The sequence below is a fragment of the Aethalodelphis obliquidens genome, unplaced genomic scaffold (genome assembly GCF_003676395.1).
Source record: "Aethalodelphis obliquidens isolate GAN/ISIS:26980383/991018 unplaced genomic scaffold, ASM367639v1 scaffold4, whole genome shotgun sequence".
Taxonomy (NCBI): domain Eukaryota; kingdom Metazoa; phylum Chordata; class Mammalia; order Artiodactyla; family Delphinidae; genus Aethalodelphis; species Aethalodelphis obliquidens.
This window is the reverse complement of record NW_020837948.1, coordinates 74,835,218-74,857,204: the sequence shown is the minus strand read 5'-3', so window position 1 is coordinate 74,857,204 and position 21,987 is coordinate 74,835,218. Positions and strand designations below refer to the sequence as shown.

The 21,987-nt window shown below is 35.5% G+C and overlaps 1 protein-coding gene across 3 annotated transcripts in view; it reads left to right on the top strand.

Moving 5' to 3' along the window:
- Positions 1–21,987, top strand: part of MTREX (Mtr4 exosome RNA helicase) — a 137,168-nt gene that overhangs the window by 73,162 nt on the left and 42,019 nt on the right. For all 3 annotated transcript variants that reach the window (XM_027101113.1, XM_027101112.1, XM_027101111.1), the window contains exons 17-18: positions 7,448–7,620; positions 8,219–8,287. In XM_027101113.1, coding sequence (XP_026956914.1) covers positions 7,448–7,620; positions 8,219–8,287 — 242 coding nt within the window. The remainder of the gene's footprint in view (positions 1–7,447; positions 7,621–8,218; positions 8,288–21,987) is intronic.

The following is a 21,987-nucleotide window of genomic DNA, read 5'->3' as shown; positions in this document are numbered from 1 at the left end:
CTTTATTGGAGTATAATTGCTTTACAATGGTATGTTAGTTTCTCCTTTATAAAAAAAGTGAATCAGCTATACATATACATATGTCCCCATATCTACTCCCTCTTGCGTCTCCCTGCCACCCTCCCCATCCCATCCCTCTAGGTGGTCACAGGGCATCAAGCTGATCTCCCTGTGCTGTGTGGCTGCTTCCCACTATCTATTTTACATTTGGTAGTGTATGTATATTCATGCCACTCTCTCACTTCATCCCAGCTTACCCTTCCCCCACCCGGTTTCCTCAAGTCAATTCTCTAGGTCTGCATCTTTATTCCTGTCCTGCCCCTAGGTTCTTCAGAACCTTTTTCCCCCCCCATATATATGTGTTATATACGGTATTTGTTTTTCTCTTTCTGACTTCACTCTGTATGACAGACTCTAGGTCCATCCACCTCACTACAAATAACTCAATTACATTTCTTTTTATGGCTGAGTAATATTCCATTGTATATATGTGCCACAACTCCTTTATCCATTCATCTGTCAGTGGACACTTAGGTTGCTTCCATGTCCTGGCTGTTGTAAATACAGCTGCAATGAAAATTGTGGTACATGACTCGTTTTGAATTATGGTTTTCTCAGGGTATATGCCCAGTAGTGGGATTGCTGGATCGTATGGTAGTTCTATTTTTAGTTTTTTAAGGAACCTCCATACTGTTCTCCATAGTGTCTGTATCAATTGACATTCCCACCAACAGTGCAAGAGGGTTCCCTTTTCTCCACACCCTCTCAAGCATTTATTGTTTGTAGATTTTTTGATGATGCCTATTCTGACTGGTGTTAGGTAATACCTCACTGTAGTTTTGATTTGCATTTCTCTAATGATTAGCGGTGTTGAGTGTCTTTTCATATGTTTGTTGGCAATCTGTATATCTTCTTTGGAGAAATGTCGATTTAGGTCTTCTGGCCACTTTTGGATTGGGTTGTTTGTTTTTTTGATATTGAGCTGCATGAGCTGCTTGTAAATTTTGGAGATTAATCCTTTGTCAATTACTTCCTTTGCAAATATTTTCTCCCATTCTGAGGGTTGTCTTTTCATCTTGTTTATGTATTCCTTTGCTGTGCAAAAGCTTTTAACCTTCATTAAGTTCCATTTGTTTATTTTTGTTTTTATTTCCATTTCTCTAGGAGGTGGGTCAAAAAGGATCTTGCTGTGATTTATGTCATAGAGTGTTCTGCCTATGTTTTCCTCTGAGAGTTTTATAGTTTCTGGCCTTACATTTAGGTCTTTAATCCATTTTGACTTTTACTTGTGTGTGGTGTTAGGGAGTGTTCTGATTTCATTCTTCTACATGAAGCTGTCCAGTTTTCCCAGCACCACTTATTGAAGAGGCTGTCTTTTCTCCATTGTATACTGTTGCCTCCTTTATCAGAGATAAGGTGACCATATGTGTGTGTTTATCTCTGGGCTTTCTATCCTGTTCCATTGATATATATTTCTGTTTTTGTGCCAGTACCATACTGTCTTGATTACTGTAGCTTTGTAGTATAGTCTGAAGTCTGGGAGCCTGATTCATCCAGTTCCATTTTTCTTTCTCAAGATTGCTTTGGCTATTCGGGGTCTTCTGTGTTTCCATACAAATTGTGAAATTTTTTGTTCTAGTTCTGTGAAAAATGCCATTGGTAGTTTGATAGGGATTGCATTGAATCTGTAGATTGTGTTGTGTAGTCATTTTCACAATGTTGATTTTCCCAATCCAAGAACATAGTATATCTTTCCATCTGTTTGTTTCATCTTTATTTTCTTTCATCAGTGTCTTATAGTTTTCTGCATACAGGTCTCTTGTCGCCTTAGGTAGGTTTATTCCTAGGTATTTTATTCTGTTTCTTGCAGTGGTAAATGGGAGTGTTTCCTTAATTTCTCTTTCAGGTTTCATCCTTAGTGAATAGGAATGCAAGAGATTTCTGTGCATTAATTTTGTATCCTACTACTTTACCAAATTCATTGATTAGCTCTAGTAGTTTTCTGGTAGCATCTTTAGGATTCTCTATGTATAGTGTCATGTCATCTGCAAACAGTGACAGCTTTACTTCTTCTTTTCCGATTTGGATTCCTTTTATTTCTTTTTCATCTCTGATTGCTGTGGCTAAAACTTCCAAAACTATGTTGAATAATAGTGGTGAGTTTGGACATCTTGTCTTGTTCCTGATCTTAAAGGAAATGGTTTCAGCTTTTCACCATCGAGAACGATGTTGGCTGTGGGTTTATCATATATGACCTTTATTATGTTGAGGTAAGTTCCCTCTGTGCCTACTTTCTGGAGGGTTTTTATCATAAATGGGTGTTGAATTTTGTCAAAAGCTTTTTCTGCATCTATTGAGATGATCATATGGTTTATCACACTGATTGATTTGCGTATATTGAAGAATCCTTGCATTCCTGGGATAAACCCCACTTGATCATGGTGTATGATCCTTTTAATGTGCTGTTGGATTCTGTTTGCTAGTATTTTGTTGAGGAGTTTTGGCATCTATGTTCATCAGTGATACTGGCCTCTAGTTTTCTTTCTTTGTGACATCTTTTTCTGGTTTTGGTATCAGGGTGGTGGTGGCCTTGTAAAAAGAGTTTGGGAGTGTTCCTCCCTCTGCTATATTTTGGAAGAGTTTGAGAAGGGAGGTGTTAGCTCTTCTCTAAATGTTTGATAGAATTTGGCTGTGCAGCCATCTGGTGCTGTGCTTTTGTTTGTTGGAAGATTTTTAATCACAGTCTCAGTTTCAGTGCTTGTCTGTTGGTCTGTTTGTATTTTCTATTTCTTCCTGGTTCGGTCTCGGAAGGTTGTACTTTTCTGTGAATTTGTCCATTTCTTCCAGGTTTTCCATTTTATTGGCATAGAGTTGCTTTTAGTAATCTCTCAAAATCCTTTGTATTTCTGCAGTGTCGATTGTTACTTCTTCATTTCTCATTCTACTGATTTGAGTCTTCTCCCTTTTTTTCTTCATGAGTCTGGCTAATGGTTTATCCATTTTGTTTATCTTCTCAAAGAACCAGCTTTTAATTTTATTGATCTTTGATGTCATTTTCTTCACTTCTTTTTCATTTATTTCTGATCTGATCTTTATGATTTCTTTCCTTCTGCTAACTTTGGGGTTTTTTTTTGTTCTTCTTTCTCTCATTGCTTTAGGTGTAAGGTTAGGTTGTTTATCTGAGATGTTTCTTGTTTCTTGAGGTAGGATTGTGGTGCTTGCTATAAACCTCCCTCGTAGAACTGCTTTTGCTGCATCCCATAGGTTTTGGGTCATCGTGTTTTAATTGTCATTTGTTTCTAGGTATTTTTTTGATTTCCAATTTGATTTCTTTAGTGATCTCTTGGTTATTTAGTAGTGTATTGTTTGGCCTCCATATGTTTGTTTTTTTGCAGATTTTTTCCTGTAATTGATATCTCGTTCCATAGCATTGTGGTCAGAAAAGATAACTTGAAACGATTTCAGTTTTCTTAAATTTACCAAGACTTGATTTGTGACACAGGATATGATCTATCCTGGAGAATGTTCCAGGAGCACTTGAGAAGAAAGTGTATTCTGTTGTTTTTGGATGGAAGGTCCTATAAATATCAATTAAGTCCATCTTGTTTAATGTATCATTTAAAGCTTGTGTTTCTTTATTAATTTTTATTTTGGATGATCTGTCCATTGGTGAAAGTGGGGTGTTAAAGTCCCCTACTATGATTGTGTTACTGTCGGTTTCCCCTTTTATGGTTGTTAGCATTTGCCTTATGTATTGAGGTGCTCCTATGTTGGTTGCATAAATATTTACAATTATGTGTTCTTGGATTGATCCCTTGCTCATTATGTAGTGTCCTTTCTTTTCTCTTGTAACATTCTTTATTTTAAAGTCTATTTTATCTGATATGAGTATTGCTACTCCGGCTTTCTTTTGATTTCCATTTGCATGGAATAGCATTCTCCATCCCCTCACTTTCAGTCTGTATGTGTCCCTAGGTCAGAAGTGGGTCTCTTGTAGACAGCTTATGTACAGGTCTTGTTTTTGTATCCATTCAGCCAGTCTGTGTCTTTTGGTTGGAGCATTTAATCCATTTACATTTAAGGTAGTTATCGATATGTACGTTCCTATTACCATTTTCTTAATTGTTTGGGGTTTGTTATTGTAGGTCTTTTCCTTCTTTTGTGTTTCCTGCCTAGAGAAGTTCCTTTAGCATTTGTTGTAAAGCTGGTTTGGTGGTGCTGATTTCTCTTAGCTTTTGCTTGTCTGTAAAGGTTTTAATTTCTCCGTCGAATCGGAATGAGATCCTTGCTGGGTAGGGAGTAATCTTGGTTTTAGGTTTTTCCCTTTCACCACTTTAAATATGTCCTGCCACTCCCTTCTGGCTTGCAGAGTTGCTGCTGAAAGATCTGCTGTTAAACTTATGGGGATTCCCTTGTATGTTATTTGTTGTTTTTCCCTTGCTGCTTTTAATTTTTTTTTTGTATTTAATTTTTGATCATTCAATTAATATGTGTCTTGTCTTGTTTCTCCTTGGATTTATCCTGTATAGGACTCTGCACTTCTGGAGTTGACTATTTCCTTTCCCATATTAGGGAACTTTTCAAGTATAATCTCTTCAAATATTTTCTCAGTCCATTTCTTTTTCTCCTCTTCTTCTGGGACCCCCTATAATTCGAATGGTGGTGCATTTAATGTTGTCCCAGAGGTCTCTGAGACTGTCCTCAATTCTTTTCATTCTTTTTCATTTATTCTGCCTGTCGTAGTTATTTCCACTGTTTTGTCTTCCAGGTCACTTATCCATTCTTCTGCTTCAGTTATTCTGCTACTTATTCCTTGTAGAGAATTTTTGATTTCATTTATTGTGTTGTTCATCATTGTTTGTTTGCTCTTTAGTTCTTCTAGGTCCTTGTTCAAAATTTCCTGTATTTTCTCCATTCTCTTTCCAAGATTTTGGATTGTCTCTACTATCATTACTCTGAATTCTTTTTCAGGTTGACCGCCTATTTCCTCTTCATTTGTTTGGTCTGGTGGGTTTTTACCTTGCTCCATCATCTGTTGTGTGTTTCTCTGTGTTCTCATTTTGGTTAACTTACTGTGTTTGGGGTCTCCTTTTCGCAGGTTGCAGGTTCGTAGTTCCTGTTGTTTTTGGTGTCTGTCCCCAGTGGCTAAGGTTGCTTCAGTGGGTTGTGTAGGCTTCCTGGTGGAGGGGACTGGTGCCCATGTTCTGGTGGATGTGGCTGGATCTTGTCTTTCTGGTGGGCAGGACCGTGTGTGGTGGTGTGTTTTGGGGTGTCTGTGACTTTATGATTTTAGGCAGCCTCTCTGCTAATGGGTGGTGGTGTGTTCCTGTCTTGCTAGTTGTTTGGCATAGGGTGTCCAGCACTGTAGCTTGCTGTTCGTTCAGTGGAACTGGGTCTTAGTATTGAGATGGAGATCTCTGGGAGAGCTTTCGCCATTTGATATTACATGGAGCCTGGTAGTCTCTGGTGGACCAGTGTCCTTAACTCGTCTCTCCCACCTCAGAGGCACAGGCCTGAAACACGGCCAGAGCACCAAGACCCTGTCAGCCACATGGCTTGTGTTACTGCAAAAATTATCCCGGTCCTCAGAACAGTCTCTCTACAGCTTTGAGTGGAATTCAAAGTTCAGTGCAATTCGTGTAAAAACAAGCAACCCAAGTTTATAGATCACACTGGTTTCCATCCACAGTGTTCAGGGTCCATGGAACTCCTGACCTGCTAGTGTTGGAGGGTCTCTTGCAGGGGCAAGGAGTGGCTTGGCTCACCATGGGGACAAGGACAGTGACCCTAATTTTTAAATGGACAAAAGATCTGAATAGACATTTTTGCAAAGAAGATATATAAGTACATGAAGAAGATATATAAGTACATCTTTTCATATAAGTACATGAAAAGATGGTCGACATCATTAGGGAAATGCATATCATAACCATAGCAAGATACCTCACACTCACTAGGATGGGTATTTTTTTTTTTTTAGGTAATTAACAAAATGGTGTGGTTGTTGTAAAAAATAGTTTAGCACTTCCCCAGCAATTTAAATATAGAATTACTGTAAGACCCAGCAATGCCATCCACTCATGGTATATAAGCAAAAGAATTGGAAATACGTTCAAACAGAAACTGGTGCATGAATGTTCATAGCAGCATTACTCACGGTAGCCAAAAGGTGGAAATAATGCAAATGTCCATCAACTGGTAAACAAAGTGGTGTACCCGTATAGTGTGATATTATTCCACCATTAAAAGAAATGAAGTACTGATACATGCCACAACATAGATGAACTTCGAGAAGATTATGCTAAGTGAAGGAAGCCAAAGACAAAAGCCACACATTGTATGATTCCATATATATGGAATATCTAGAATAGGCAAATTCATGCAGACAGAAAGGTTGCTGGGGTCTGGTGGAGGAAAGAATGAGTAGTGTTTGCTTAAAGGTTATGGAGTTTTGGGGTAGTGAAAATATTCTAGAACTACATGGTAGTGATGGTTTCATATATTGTTAGTGTACTACATGTCATTAATAGTGAATTTTATGTGTGTTTTACCCAAGTAAAAATAGTGTTTGTTCACAGTGGGAAAGAGGCATAATGGAATGAGTGAGGATGGGAGGTCAGCACTAGCTGCAAGAATTGGAGCAGGGAATGGCATCAGAGATGGTTAGATTAACTAAAAGGACAGTTGCTGAAAGGGGCTAGTGTTTTGGCCACTGACTGAGTAGAGAGATAACTATGGTTGAATTTCCTGTCTTCTGTTTTAGGAGATATAGTCCCAGGTGGTGGAGGAAGCCTGATGACATTAACAAACTGGGTTTTTTGCTGAGTTAAAGCGGCATATTAGAAGATCCAAAATAGTGCTGTCCAGTAGAACTTTCTGTGGAAATATTCTCTCTGTGCTTTTCAAGTACTGAAGTCAACAGCCACATATGGCTGTTGAGCATTTGAAATGGTGCTACTGCAATTTAAGAGCTAAATGATTAATTTTATTTAATTTTAATTATTTTAAATTTAACTAGCCACATAGTGTCTACTGGGTATTATACTGGAAGGTGCTGATATGGAACATTTCTACCATAATACAAAGTTTTACAGGGCAGTGCTTGTTCAACAGTGTAGGTCTAGAATTCTCAGAAATAGTCTTCTCCCCCTATCCACAGGAGAGAATTAACTTACCAGACAAAACCACTCCAGTTCAGAATCACTTTGAGGTCACAGTGAGTTGGGGAACTGTGAGAAGAAATAGAGAAGGTGAACCTTAATGGGGAAGGGAGAAACTAGACAGCATGTATTATGGTTGTCTCTGAATCTTTTCCTCAAAGCTTCTAACCTAAGCGGTCTGAATTTGTTCCCTACAATTGTAGTAGTAAAAAAAGATGTATCTTTGGTATAATTTACATAAGATGTATAATTTTGTGATGTTGTGTATGTGTTTTATTTACTTACAGAGGTAAAGAACTCAGAAGAACAGTATAATAAAATAGTAATACCAAATGAAGAAAGTGTAGTCATCTATTATAAGATTAGGCAGCAGCTTGCCAAATTGGGTAAAGAAATTGAAGAATATATTCACAAACCAAAATATTGCTTACCATTTCTACAACCAGGTCGTTTGGTAAAGGTATGTCATTATTTTTGTCATAAATTATTTCAATATTTAATATTTTTTGCATGAAGCTTCCAATTTTTTTTCTTATCTTGGTAAAATACAGTAGTTTTTTTAATCTATATTAATTTTATTCTTTTACCTGTTTCATGTGGCACTGATGAAGGAGGGGTCATGTGAAGGCCTTTTAATCGCTACTGATTTTCATTTGGGGGGATATAAATTGAAGTGGACAGTTTTGGAATTAACATAAAATATTTCCAGTTATGAAATGCTGTCCCAGAGTAACGCAGTTTTAAGACCTGGATGAATTCATTAGCTATAAAAGACCTCAGATATTCTCCAAACAAATACACCATATCATTTTTAACATTTATTTGCCAACTGAGAAATTCCTGTTATTGCTGTTCTGGAATCCCTTGAAATTTGGCAGAGATTTCTTTCTGTAGGGTTAATTTCTTTTTTTTTCTTTTTTTTAAGTTTAACAATGATCTTTCAAAAAAACATTTTATCAGGAAGACTCAAAGTTTTATTAGCCTGTAATGTGGGCATGATATCTAAATTGCCTTTTGGACATAAACATTCCTTTTTACTTGCTTTACTTTCTTTTCAGGTAAAGAATGAAGGAGACGATTTTGGCTGGGGTGTAGTGGTGAATTTCTCAAAAAAATCAAATGTTAAGGTAAACTGTTGTCCTAAAAGTGGAATTGTATGTAAATTTTTAGTGAAATGTTTTTTCAGGCTCAGGAAATTGATCAGATTAGAAATACCATTACCAAAAAAAAAAAAGAAAGAAAAAAAGAAATAGCATTACCTTAAGAGAAACTGTAATAAATTCTATATAAGGAATTAATTTTTTGAATAATCATAAATTTTATCCTTAAAGTGGTATGGCTATTTTCCTAACACTATCACAGATTTTAATTTCATGACAGTTTTACATTTATTCTCTGAGTTCACCAGTCCTTTTTATAAACTTACTGTTTAAATTGAATATTAGAAAAAATTAGCATTTGACACTGAAAATTGGAATTTTGATTCAGGTATATGTTAGAGACATAAAAGAAAGAACTTAGGAAAGCTGGTTAATTTTACTTAGTCTCTCTACATGAAGGCAATAATAAAGTTGCTTTTGGTCATTATTAATATAAATACTTTGAAGAGATTACATATACATAAAGTCAAGGATGATTTTGATAATTTGTTAGAAAAATGATTACCTCAAAATTAAATCAGCCTTCCCTTCTGTTATATTTTCTTTACCTGCAGTAGGCACCAACCAACAGGTGCCAATATATGACCTCAGGCAGGACATTCTGAATCTTCATGCCTGTTTTTTCTTTTCTTTAAAATGAAGGGTTTGCATGAGATGATCTCATGATTTTGTTGTCATTAACTTCTTTGTCCTGCCTATGTGTAAAGGCAATTGAGAATTAAGCTTTGGGATTGAAAGTTAGTCCTGAAATATGTAAATGAACTTTGAGATACTGAAGCCATTTGTTGTGGAGAAATAATTAAGTTCATAGGTTTGTGATAGGAGTTTTGATTAATGAGCTATGATTAATCCCACTGAATAGATTATTACCATTTTCATAATTTACAGGAATGTTTTTCAAAGTATTGTCACACTCATTGTCTCATTTGATTCTAATTTAAGAAGCATTCATTGACCATAGACACAATTCCTGTACTCACTCATTTTATGAACAGAGGCAAGCAGATAATGAAAATTTAAGGCAGATTATGAAATACTTCATTAAAGATATAAGCAAAGTGCATTTGGAGCAGGAGGAGGAAGAAATTTTGTCTGAGCTATTAGAGATGGCACCTGAGAAGGAAGAGAATTTAAAATTTTAAATGGAACCTTGAACACTAAGTAGAATTTCATTTGATGGATATTCACTGGTGGAAGTAGTATGCAGCAGGCACAGAACATTTCAGGTGAAGGGAAAGAGTAAAATAAAAAGTATTGAGGTTAATCATGGAAAGTATTTAAAATACAGATTTTGAGTATGTTGGGTCTAGATTTAAATATTTGAAAGCAGTGGCAGGCCATTGAAGGTTAATCGGTTGGTTGATTGGTTTGCTTGGGGGTTTTTTTTCTTCCAGTTTTATTGAGATACAGTTGAAATACAGCATTATATAAATTTAAAGTGTACAATGTAATGATTTGACTTACATACATCATGAAATGATTACCACAGTACATTGAGTGAACACCCATCATCGCATATAGATACATTTTTCCTTGTGATGAGAATTCTTAGCATTTACTCTCTTAACTTTCATGTATAGCAGCACTGTTATGTTATAATTATATTATAAGATTATAATTAATGGCACTGTTGATTACATTTATCACGTTGTACGTTATATCCCTAGTATTTATTTATTTTATAACTAGAAGTTTATATCTTTTTATTACTTTCATCTAATTCCCCCTTCCCCTACCCCTGCCTCTGAAAACCACAAATCTGATCTCTCTGTTTATGAGTTTGTTTGTTTTGGGAGCATAATTGACTGACAACACTGTTAGTTCCTGTTATACAACATAATGATATATTCTGTACATTTCAAAATGTTCATAGTGATAATTCTAGTTGTCACCAGGAAAAGATATTACATAGACTATATTCCCCACACTGTACATTTCTTGCCTGTGACTCATTTATTTAGTAACTGAAAGTTTGTACCTCTTAATCTCCCTCACCTATTTCTCTCCTCCTCCCCTCCCCTTCCCTCTGGCAGCCATCTTTTCTCTGCATCAATGACTCTGTTTCTGTTTGGTTATGTTTGTTCACTCGTTTTGTTTTTCATATTCCACATTTAAGTGAAGTCATCTAGTATTTGTCATTCTCTGTCTGGCTTATTTCATTGAGCGTAATACTCTCCGGGTCCATCCATGTTGTTGGAAATGGCAAGGTTTCATTCTTTTTCATGGCTTAGTAATATTCCTGTGTGTTTGTGTGTGGGGGGGAGAGAGAGAGACATTTTCTTTCCTCTATTGATTGCACTTGGGTTGCTTCCATATCTTGGCTATTATGAGATATACAGTAATACTGCAAGGAACATAGGCATGCATATATCTTTTTGAATAATAGTGTTTTTGTTTTCTTCAAATAAATACTCAGGAGTGGAATTGCTGAATCATTTGGTAGTTATATTTTCACTTTTTTGAGGAACCGCCATACACTTTTCCATAGTGGCTGCACCAGTTTACATTCCCACCATCAGTGCACAGGGGTTCCCTTTTTTCCATATCCTCACCAACATTTATATTTTTTGTCATTTTGTTAATAGTCACTCTGTCAGGTGTGAGGTGAATAGCTCATTGGGGTTTTGATTTGCGTTACCCTTATGATTAGTGATGTTGCATCTTTTCGTGTACCTGATGGCCATCCTGATGACTTCTTTGGAAAAACATCTACTCAGGTCCTCTGCCATTTTTTAATCAGGTTGTTTGGTTTTTTTGATGTCGAGTTTTGTGAGTTCTTTGTATATTTTGGATATTAACCCCTTATTGGATATATCTTTTCCCATTCAGTCGGTGATCTTTTAGTTTTGTTCATAGTTTCCTTCACTGACTAAAACCTTTTCAGTTTGATTTAGTCCCATTTGTTTATTTTTGCTTTTGTTTCCCTTGCCTGAGGAGACAGATCCAAAAAAATATTACCAAGACCAGTGTCAAAGACTTTACTGCCTGTGTTTACTTCTGGAAGTTTTATGGTTTCACACATTACATTTAAGTCTTGAATCCATTTTGAATTTATTTTTGAGCATAGTGTGGGAGAGTAGTCTGGTTTGATTCTTCCATGTGTAGCTGTCCAGTTTTCCCAACACCATTTGTTGAAGAGGCTGTCTTTTCCCCATTGTATATTCTTGCCTCCTTTGTCATAGATTAATTGCCCATATAATAGTGTGGGCCCATTTTCTGGACTGTATTCAGTTCCATTGATCTATGTGTCTTTTTTTTAATGCCAGTACCGTGCTGTTTTGATGACTGTAGCTTTGTAGTATAGTTTTGAATCAGGGGGTATAATACCTCCAGTTTTTGCTCTTCTTTCTCCAGGTTGTTTTTCTTTCTCAAGATTGTTTTGGCTCTTTGTGGTCTTTTGTGTTTCCATACATATTTTAGAATTATTTGTCCTAGTTATGTGAAAAATGCCATTGGTATTTGATAGGGATTGTTTGGAAACTAGAGATTGCCATGGGGAATATGGTCATTTTAACAATATTAATTCTTCCAGTCTATGATTACAATATTCCTTTCCATCTGTTCATGTTGTCTTCAATTTCTTTCATTATTGTCATGCACTTTCCCTATAGTATAGTGTAGTTTTCTTATGGTACAGGTCTTTTACCTCCTTAGTAAGATGTAGTCCTAGGTATTTTATTCTCTTTGGTGCAGTGGTGCAATTGTGAATGGAATTGTTTTTTTGATTTCTCTTTCTTTGTTAATGTATAGAAGTGCAGCAGATTTCTGTATATTAATTTTGTATCCTGCAACTTTACTGAATTCATTGATGAGTTCTGTAGTTTTTGGTGGCATCTTTAGGATTTTCTACGTATAGTGTCATGTCATCTGCAAACAGTTAAAGTTTTACTTCTTCCTTTCCAATTAGGATTCCTTTTATTTCTTTCTCTTGTCTGATTGCTGTGGCTAGGACTTCCACTACTGTGTTGAATAGAAGTGGCAAGAGTGGACATCTTTGTTTTGTTCCAGGTCTTAGAGGAAATGCTTTCAGCTTTTTTACCATTGAGTATGATGTTAATTGTGGATTTGTCATATGTGGCCTTTATTATGTTGAGGTATGTTCCCTCTATACCTGCTTTGTTGAGAGTTCTTATTGTAAATGGGTGTTGAATTTTATCAAAAGCTTTTTCTGCATCTATTGAGAAGATCATGTGATTTTTATTCTTCAGTTTGTTAATGTGGTGTTTCATTGACTGATTTGTGGATATTGAACTGTCCTTGCATCCCTGAGATAAATCCCACTTGATCTCGGCTTTGGTCTTTTTAATGTAGTATTGAATTTGGTTGGCTAATATTTTGTTTAGGATTTTTGCATTTATGTTCTGCAGTGATATTAGCTTCTCATTTTTTTTGTGATATCTTTGGTTTTGGTATCAAGGTGGTGATGGCCTTGTAGAAGGAATTTGGAAGTGTTCCTTCCTCTACAATTTTTTGGAATAACTTGAGCAGGAGAGTTGTTAACTCTTCCCTAAATGTTTACTAGAATACACCTGAGATGCCATCTTGCACATCTTCACTTTCTTGGCAATGTTCTTTAAAGCACGAAAGTTTTAAATTTTGATATAATCCAATTTCTTGTTGTTGTTGTTACTTAGGCTTTTGATGTCATATATAAGAAACCACTGCCAATATCAAGACCATGAAGATTTACCCCTATGTTTTTTCCTAAGTTTTATAGTTTTAGTTCTTAACATTTAGGTCTTTGTTCCGTTTTGAGCTGATTTTTATATGTGACTTAAGATAAGAATCCAACTTTTTTCTTGTCCTAGGACTATTTGTTGGAAAATTCTTTTCTCATTAAATTATGCTGGCACCCTTGTCAAAACTCAGATGATCATGGACACATGATTTTATTTCTGGATTCTCAGTTCTGTTCAGTTGATCTATATCTTTATCCTTATGCCAGTACCATACTGTCTGTATTACTGTATCTTTGTAGTTAAGGTTTGAAGAAATGGATTGGTAAGACCTCCACCTTTATTCAAGATTGTGTTGTTGGCTATTCTGTGACCCTTGCAAGTCCATGTGAATTTTATTATCTGTCAGTTTCTACAAAGAAGTTAGCTGGGATTCTGATAGGGATTTCATTTAATCTTTAGATCATTTTGGAGAGAGTATTGTCAGCTTACAGCTCTTGAGTCTTTCGATTGTGAACATGGGAAGTTTTCCCATTTTTTAAGCTCTTTTGAAATTGCTTGCAACAGTAATTTGTTTTCCAAGTATAAATTTTGTACTTCTTTTGTTAAATTTATTCCTGAATATTTTAATCTTTTGATGTTATCATAAATGGAATTGTTCTTTTGATTTCATTTTTTAATATTTCATGGCAAGTATATATTAACACAGTTGACTTTATGTATTGATCTTGCATTCTGTAACTTTGCTAACTTTATTAGTTCTAACAGTGGGTTCTTTAGGATTTTCTTGTCTGCAAATAGAGGTGGTTTTACTTCTCCCTTTCCATTCTGGGTGCATTTTATTTCCTCTTTTTGCCTAATAGGCCTAGCTAGAACCTCCAGTACAATATTGATGGAGCAGATGCCCTTGTCTTTTTCCTAATCTTGAGGTGGGGGGATCATTCACTCTTTCACCATTAAGTATGTTTTCATAAGTGTCCTTTATTGAGTTAAGGAAGTTTCCTTCTTTTCCTAGTTTGTTGAGTGTTTTTGTCATGAGAGTTGTTTTTTGTCAGATGCTTTTTATATGCCTATTCAAATAATCATGTGGTTGTTTTTTATTCTCTTTTGTGTTTAATCTGATGAAGTATATTATATTAATTGATTTTCAAATACTAAACCAACTTTGGATTCCTGGGATGTTCATTCTCTGTTATCCTTTTTCTGTGTTAATGGATTTGGTTTGCTAATATGTTGTTAAAGATATTTGCACCCATATTCAAAGGAGATAATGGTTTGTAGTTTTCTTTTGTAGTTTTCTTTTCTTTTGCTGTCTTTCCCTGGGTTTGGTATCAGGGTAATGCCTGCCTCACATAATGAGTTAGGAAGTGTTCCCCTCCTCTTCTATTTTTTGGAGGAGTTCTTTAAGAATTTATATTAATTATTTAAATATTTGGCTGTGATGTTACCTGCCTGGGCTTTTCTTTGTGGATTGTTTATTGATTGTTAAATCAGTTTCTTTATTTGTTATAGGTCTGTTCGGTTTGTCTGTTTCTTCTAGAAACAGTTTCAGTGATTTGTCTTTTTAGGAATTCGTCCATTTCATCTAAGTTACCTAATTTAGTGGTGTACAGTCGTTCATAATATTGCTTTATAATCCTTTTTATTTCTGTAAAGTTGTTAGTAATGTCTCCTCTTTCATTTTTTTTTAACATCTTTATTGGAGTATGATTGCTTTACAATGGTGTGTTAGTTTCTGCTGTATCACAAAGTGAATCAGCTATACGTATACATATATCCCCATATCCCCTCCCTCTTGCTCTCCCTATCTCACCCCTCTAGGTCACAAAGCACCGAGTTGATCTCCCTGTGCTATGTGGCTGCTTCCCACTATCTATCTGTTTTACATTTGGTAGTGTATATATGTCCATGCCACTCTCTCACTTCGTCCCAGCTTACCCCCCTCTTTCATTTCTGATTTTGATAATTTTAATCTTTCACCTAGCTAAAGGTTTATCAGTTTTGTTCATCTCAAAGAATCAGCTCTTGGTTTCATTGATTTTTCTTTATTTTTCAGTTTCATTAATTTCTGCTCCTTTATTTATAATCTTTATCATTTCCTTCTATCTCCTAGCTTTAGATTTAGTTTGCAGTTCTTTGTCCATTGTCTTAAAGTGGAAGATTAGGTTATTAATTTGAGATTTTCTTCTTTTATAATACATTTATACCAGTGTCTTTTATAAGACGTTTATACCAATAAATTTCCATCTGCAAGGATTTTAGCTGCATAAATTTTGGCATATTGTGTCTTCATTTTCATTCATCTCAAAGTATTTTTAATTTCCCTTTTGAGTTCTTCTTTGACCCATTGGTTATTTAAGAATGTGTTTATTTCCATATATTTGTGAATTTCTGTCTGCTTTTGATTTCTAATTTCATTCTGTTGTTGAGAACATACTTGATATTATTTCATTCCTTTTGAATTTAGTGAAGTTTGTGCAGTGACCTAACATGTCCTCTCCTGCAGAATGTTTCATGTACAGTTGAGAAGAATGTATATTCTGTTGAGGTGAGATGTTCTTTAGGTATCTGTTAGGTCTAGTTTTTTTTAGAGTGTTGTTCAGGTCTTCTATTTCTTTCCTTGCAGATCCTTCTATCTAGTTGTTTTATTCATTGTTAAAAGTGGGGTATTGAAGTCTCTTAACTATTATTGTTGAAATGTTATTTCTTCATTTCTGTCAATTTTTGCTTCATGTGTTTTGTGTTCTGCTAAAGTGTGTTTCATCTTATGATTAGCATAGCCTACTTCAGCTTTCTTTTGATTGTTGTTCATATGCTATATCTCTTTCCATCTTTTTTACTTTGAGTCTTTTTCGTATCAATGAATTTAAACTATGTCTCCTATAGACAGCATGGTTGGATATTGTTTTATCTAATCTGAAAAATCTCTGCCTATCGATTGGGCTGCTTAATCCATTCACATTTAATGTTATTATTGGTATGACTAGATTGATGGCTGTCTTTTTTTGTTTTCTATGTGTCATTTCTTTTTTTGTTTTTCTATTCCTCCTTTAGTGCTTTCTTTTGCATTGAGTACCTGTTTTCTAATGTGACATTTTAATTTATTTCATGGGCTTTTTTCTCTACCTATATTTTTTGTTATTTTCTTGGTGGTTGCTAGGGCTTTCCGTATACATATTAACATAATAGAATAAGCTTCAGATTTATACTAACTTAATTCCAGTTAGATATAGAAACATTACTCTTTTATGTCTCTGTTCCATTTTCCCTCTTTTTGTGGTATATATGTTATAGATATTATACCTATAAATGTTACAAACCCAACAATACATGTTATAATTATTACTTTATATAATGTTATGACTTTTAAAGAAGCTTAGAGGAGAAAGGAGAGTAAGTATATATTTATAATTTCTGTTATATTAACCTTATTTTTCATTTCTGGTTGTCTTTCTTAATTCCTGTGAATTCAACTTACCATCTAGATTTATTGACTTAGCCCAATACTGCTTTGCTCCACCTACTTCCTTTGTTTTATTATAGGCAAATATACTACATTTCTGTTATAGGCTCAACAGTCTCAACAATTCGATATATACATTTTGTTTTATATAATTAGTTTTTAAGTCATTTAAGAGAAAAGGAAATAGTCAATTATTTTGTCTTTTATAATTACCTTTACCAGAGTTGTTTCTTCATGTGGATTCAATATTACGACTGGTGTCACTTACTTTCAGCCTCAAGAACTTCCTTTAGTGTTTTCTGTAAAGCCGGTATGTCAGCAAAACATTCTCTCCGTTTTTTTGTTTATTCGGGAATGTTTGTTTTTGAACGATAACTTTGCCTGCATATAGATTTCTTGATTAAGAGGTTTATTATGTGAATATGCTAACCCACTGCCTCTGGCCTCCATCATTTCTCCTGATAAGTTTCTGCTGTTAACCTTATTGTAGTCTCCTTGTAAAAAATAAGTCTTGCTTTTCTCTTACTCCTTTCAAGATTTTCTATTTATGTTTGGTTTTTGCATTTTTGCTGTGATACGTGTATTTGGGCATCTTTTTGCATTTACTCTGTTTGGAGTTCATTGAGTTTCCTGTAGATTGTTTTTCAATTAATTTTGCTAAGTTTTCAGCCATTATTTTATTAAATATTTTTTCATTACTTCTTTCCTCTTTTTCTGGTATTCGCATTATGTTTATGTTGTCATTCTTACTGGTGACCTACATTTCTCTGTGGCTTTGTTCATTTTTCTTCTTCCCCCCCCCCCCCCCCCCCGTTTTTGGATTATATCATCTCTTCCAGCCTATCTTCAGATTTGTTAATGCTTTCTTGTACTTCACATATGCTGTTGAATTCCTCTAGTGAGTTTTTCATTTCAGGTATTTCACTTTTGAAATCTAGAATTTCCTGTTGGTTCTTTTTATTATATCTATCTATTAATATTCTCTATTTGATTGTTATTGTCAAATTGGGACATTGATTATTGTCCCTTCCTTTACTTCTTTAATTATGGTTCCATAGTTCTTTGTGCATATTTATAATGGCTACCTTTAAGACTTTGTTTAATCCAACATCTGGTCACTCTCACAGGCACTTTCTGTTGCCTGCTTTTTTTTCTGTTTTATAGGTTATAGTTCATACTTTTCTGTCTTTGTCCATGTGTCATAATTTTTCCTTAGAAATTGGACATTTTCAATAATATATGGTAGCACTCTTGATACTGGTTTCCCCCAGTACCAAGAGTGCTACCAAGAGTTTCCCCCACCCCCCAAGCCAGGTTTATTGTTGTTATTTGCTTGTTTATATGTTTAATGAGCAGCTAGATTTTTTGAGTGAAGTGTATTCCACCTCCCTCTTCCCCCTACAGTGCTGAACCTTTTATGTTTCTCCTTGGCACAGCCTTGGATATGCCCATAGTTACTCTGGGATGACAGTGGTTTTAAAAAGGGTCTCTTTGTGTCTTTCCCTGAACATACCCTTCTGTTAAGCCCCACTAATTGCAGGAGGCTCCTCCTAGCTTTCCCCCCACCTCCCCTCCCCCAAGGTTCTCTCCTGTAAACTAGCTGGCCTCCATATTTTGTCTGTATTTCCAGTGATTCTACGCATTTCCTCCATTTGTCTTTCACCAACGGCCTTCACTGTTTTTGAGCATGCTCTAAAGTTTGAACTTCCCCAGCCTCTACTGCAAATGAAATCACTTTCTTTTGGAAGGTATTAAGAGCTGTTTTAAGGCCTGCTTCTCCCCACCCCCGCCCCCACAGGGCACAATCTCTGAGCCAAGTTCTAAAGCTTGGTGTGGGAACAATGGTCCACTCACTTCTCTCTGGGTGACACTCCTGCTTTAGGCCCTGAGGGCTAAGTGGAGCATAAGAGCCTCACATCTTCTCAGCTTGCCTCTCCCAGCTTGGAATCAATGTCTTATAAGCCAGGACAAGGGCAGTTGAGGCCCCAGTATTCTCAGAAGTGCTACCCCCAAGATAATCTCTGGCTAAGCAGTGGGGACAGGGCAGAAAAGGGGAGCCCCCACCTCTCAGCCCCTACAATCCCCTACTTGCCCAGAACTTAGCCCTAGCAATAGGTAGGTGGGAGCAGGATAAGAAATGCCGATGTCATGCTCTTCCTGGGAAGATAGACCTCTACCTGAGATTTGCAGGCAGAGCAGCCCTCCTGTGTTCTGGGCTTCACCAGTCTGCAATTCCTGTTTTCTTGAGTTAGGAAGCAGTGAGAGGGGAGTGGTCTCGGTTTAGATATCACAAATTCTTACTGAATTTTCATAGATTTCCTTGAATATGTTTTTTCCTTTGCTATATGCCCTTAGAACTATTTCCAGAGACTTTAAATGGTTGGGTTTTTATAATTTTCTCCAGTTTTGCTGGGGAGTAGATTTGTGGAGCTCTGTATGCTGTCATGCTGGTAGTTGACAGGTTTTACATTTTTAAAGGAGAAAAATTATAGCGAATATAATTGCATTCACACACACACACACACACACACACACACACACACACTGTGGATAGGTTTCTTAATTATTTGTCTCTACTGGTCCTTAATCTGTGTATAAAAATAGTGCCAGTTGATGAGAGTTCTTTTAGGCAAAGATGGAATGGGGAATAGAGAGATACACATTCATTTTATTCTGCTTAAATTGATGGTGAAACTGATTTTTCCACTGAGCTCTTTACATTTGTTCACTAAAAATATGAAGTATTTTTTTGTATTTTTATTAGTTTTGTAATCTAGGTCAGAATACTAATTCAAAGATTTTTGTTGTCAGTTGGGTTTGCTAGAGAGAGAGGCATCAACTTAAAAAATTTGCACAACCTAAAAGCTGAGAATTATGTTTTATTTGGTGGACTTACTGAGAAGCCAGTATATTTGAGGAAAAGTCATAAAATTATAAATCACATCAGTTCATTTAGTCCCATGTAATTAATTCCTGTTGATCTGGATGAAGTCATCAGGTTTTCTATTAAAGTTTTGTAATTTCTTACCTAGTTCAGGGGTATGACCTAAAAGTTATAAGGAACAATATTTACCAAAGATTGCTTTTATGAATCTTCATTTTTTAAAAGCATCAGAGTAAAACAGTGATTGTCTATAAATGACAAGACTTAAAATGGCATGTTTAAAGATCTGATTACAGTGCAATTGACAAGAAACTTGGGTGTTTCTGTGACACAACATTTTAAGATAATTATGAGTTATGACTTATAACATTATACCAGGGCATATCAGAATTTTAGGAATTAAATTTTGGGATATCTACACTAATGACATTTACTTATACAGTATAACCTTAGAAGATTTATCTCCAGTAAATGGCAATGCTCCTCAAGTAATTTAACATACCAAATAAGCCTAATTAGTTTAACATTCCTTTCTGAGATGTCTCAGAATTTCTTTGAAGCATCCTATAGTTAGCTGGAGGTCAAAAGAACTTCAGTTAGAATTTTATGTTTGGGAAGTTTGTCAAAAATATCAAAAAGTTTCAAAACACTTGTTAAAATCACTGTGAAACAATACTTGTTCACCTAACCAGAGTGATAAAAGATTTCACAAACAAATACAGATCACTTAAAGGCAAAGAAACTCATACAATCTGTTATCAAAAGCAGTATTCCAAGAAAACTGTTCTCTTAACAGAGGAACCAGCCTACTTTTGATAACAAAATCCATTTACATAATCAAATTTAATCTAATCCCAGCCTGACCATTTAATCTAATCCCAGCCTGACAAAACTCCTTTTCAGGGTTCCTTTTACAAACCTTCCACAATTTTCTGTACTCTTATTAGTTTGTCCCTTATTTTTTCATCTAGAAACAACTGGCTCTAGGACAAAACATTCTTTCCCCTTAACAAAATATATTTTCATTCCTCATGCCTTCTTTTGCATACATTTCATTTTCCTTACATACGGAAATGTTTCCCTTCTTATCTTTAGTAACTTTAACTACATATTACAATTTTAACCCTTAAAAACCTTAATATTTAGAAAAAACCAACAAGCAGCAAGTAATTGTGAACTTTTTGTCATACCAGCATTTCCTGGTTGGAATATTCCATAACCTAGAAACATCCATCTTCTCATAGCATAATTTCTTCCCTCAATGTGGTTTAAGATGTGTCTAATAAATCCAAATGAGTCACCTTTTGTAAGGAGACAGAGGTAGGTAAATTTAGACCTGTTTAGCAACTAATGTTCCAGTGTTTTATCTTATTTGAAATAACCTGGATATTCAGTGCATTCCCATCATTTAACTTAACTTAGCAAAACTCAAGTTACCAAAAATCTGGAAAAACTATTTTAGAGAGACATACCCAAAGCATAATTATTCCTAAAAGAGTTCACCTGAAAACTCCTATCTCATTTACCTTTATTTTGTAACTTATGAAAATCATACCAAGTTAAATTTTTTCTTGCTGACAAACTATATAACAGAAATAACATGAATTTATTGATCTTCGGTAAGCCTAGGTACAATAAAAGTCAGACATGTCTATTGATACTTCCTAGATCATGTGAACCTGAAATTCATTCTGGCCAGTTTCTTTTTTTATATATATAAATTTATTTATTTTTATTTTTGGCTGTGTTGGGTCTTCATTTCTGTGCGAGGGCTTTCTCTAGTTGCGGCAAGCGGGGGCCGCTCTTCATCGCATTGCGCGGGCCTCTCACTGTCGCGGCCTCTTGTTGCGGAGCACAGGCTCCAGACGCGCAGGCTCAGTAGTTGTGGCTCACGGGCCCAGTTGCTCCGCGGCATGTGGGATCTTCCCAGACGGCTCAAACCCGTGTCCCCAGCATTGGCAGGCAGATTCTCAACCACTGTGCCACCAAGGAAGCCCCCAGTTTCTTTTATATTTAGAAATATTTAGTTTATAAGCACTTACTTTTAAGTCAATTAAGTAGAACTCTTTTATAAGTTTAATTTTGGTAATGTTTTCCAGAGGTAGAGACATCTCATATATATAATGTACACACATACATATAAACAGACAAAGTCAGAGATCTCACAGCTTCACTTTAAAAAGTTAGTTAAGAATCAGGTATTAAAATATAAACTTACTAGTTTATAAATAACAGTTGGAATAAGTTAAATTTGCTGAGATGAGTAGGGCTTCACTATTTGTGGAAAAGACTTTTAAGATTTGTATTTGTCCTTGATAAACTGTTAAGGAGGCTATGAATTAGATTTTGGGTGAGGGAGCCTTTCCGGAGACTTGAGCTTAAAAAGTCCTACCTCCCCCACCCCGTGGCCTTTTTCTTCTAGGTTTCAGGTTTTACCAGACTGAACTAATTTGACTCACTTTCAAGTCACTGTGGGCTGTATTTACATTTCTAATTCGTAGAGATTTACAAGACAAAGACAGTTGCTTTTAATTCTCTGAAGAACTGGTCTTCTGCCAAAATGATATTAAAGATTGATTTGCCCAACTATATTTTCTTTAATTTGCTTTTTTTTAAATATCAGAAGATTTCCAACCAAACTGAA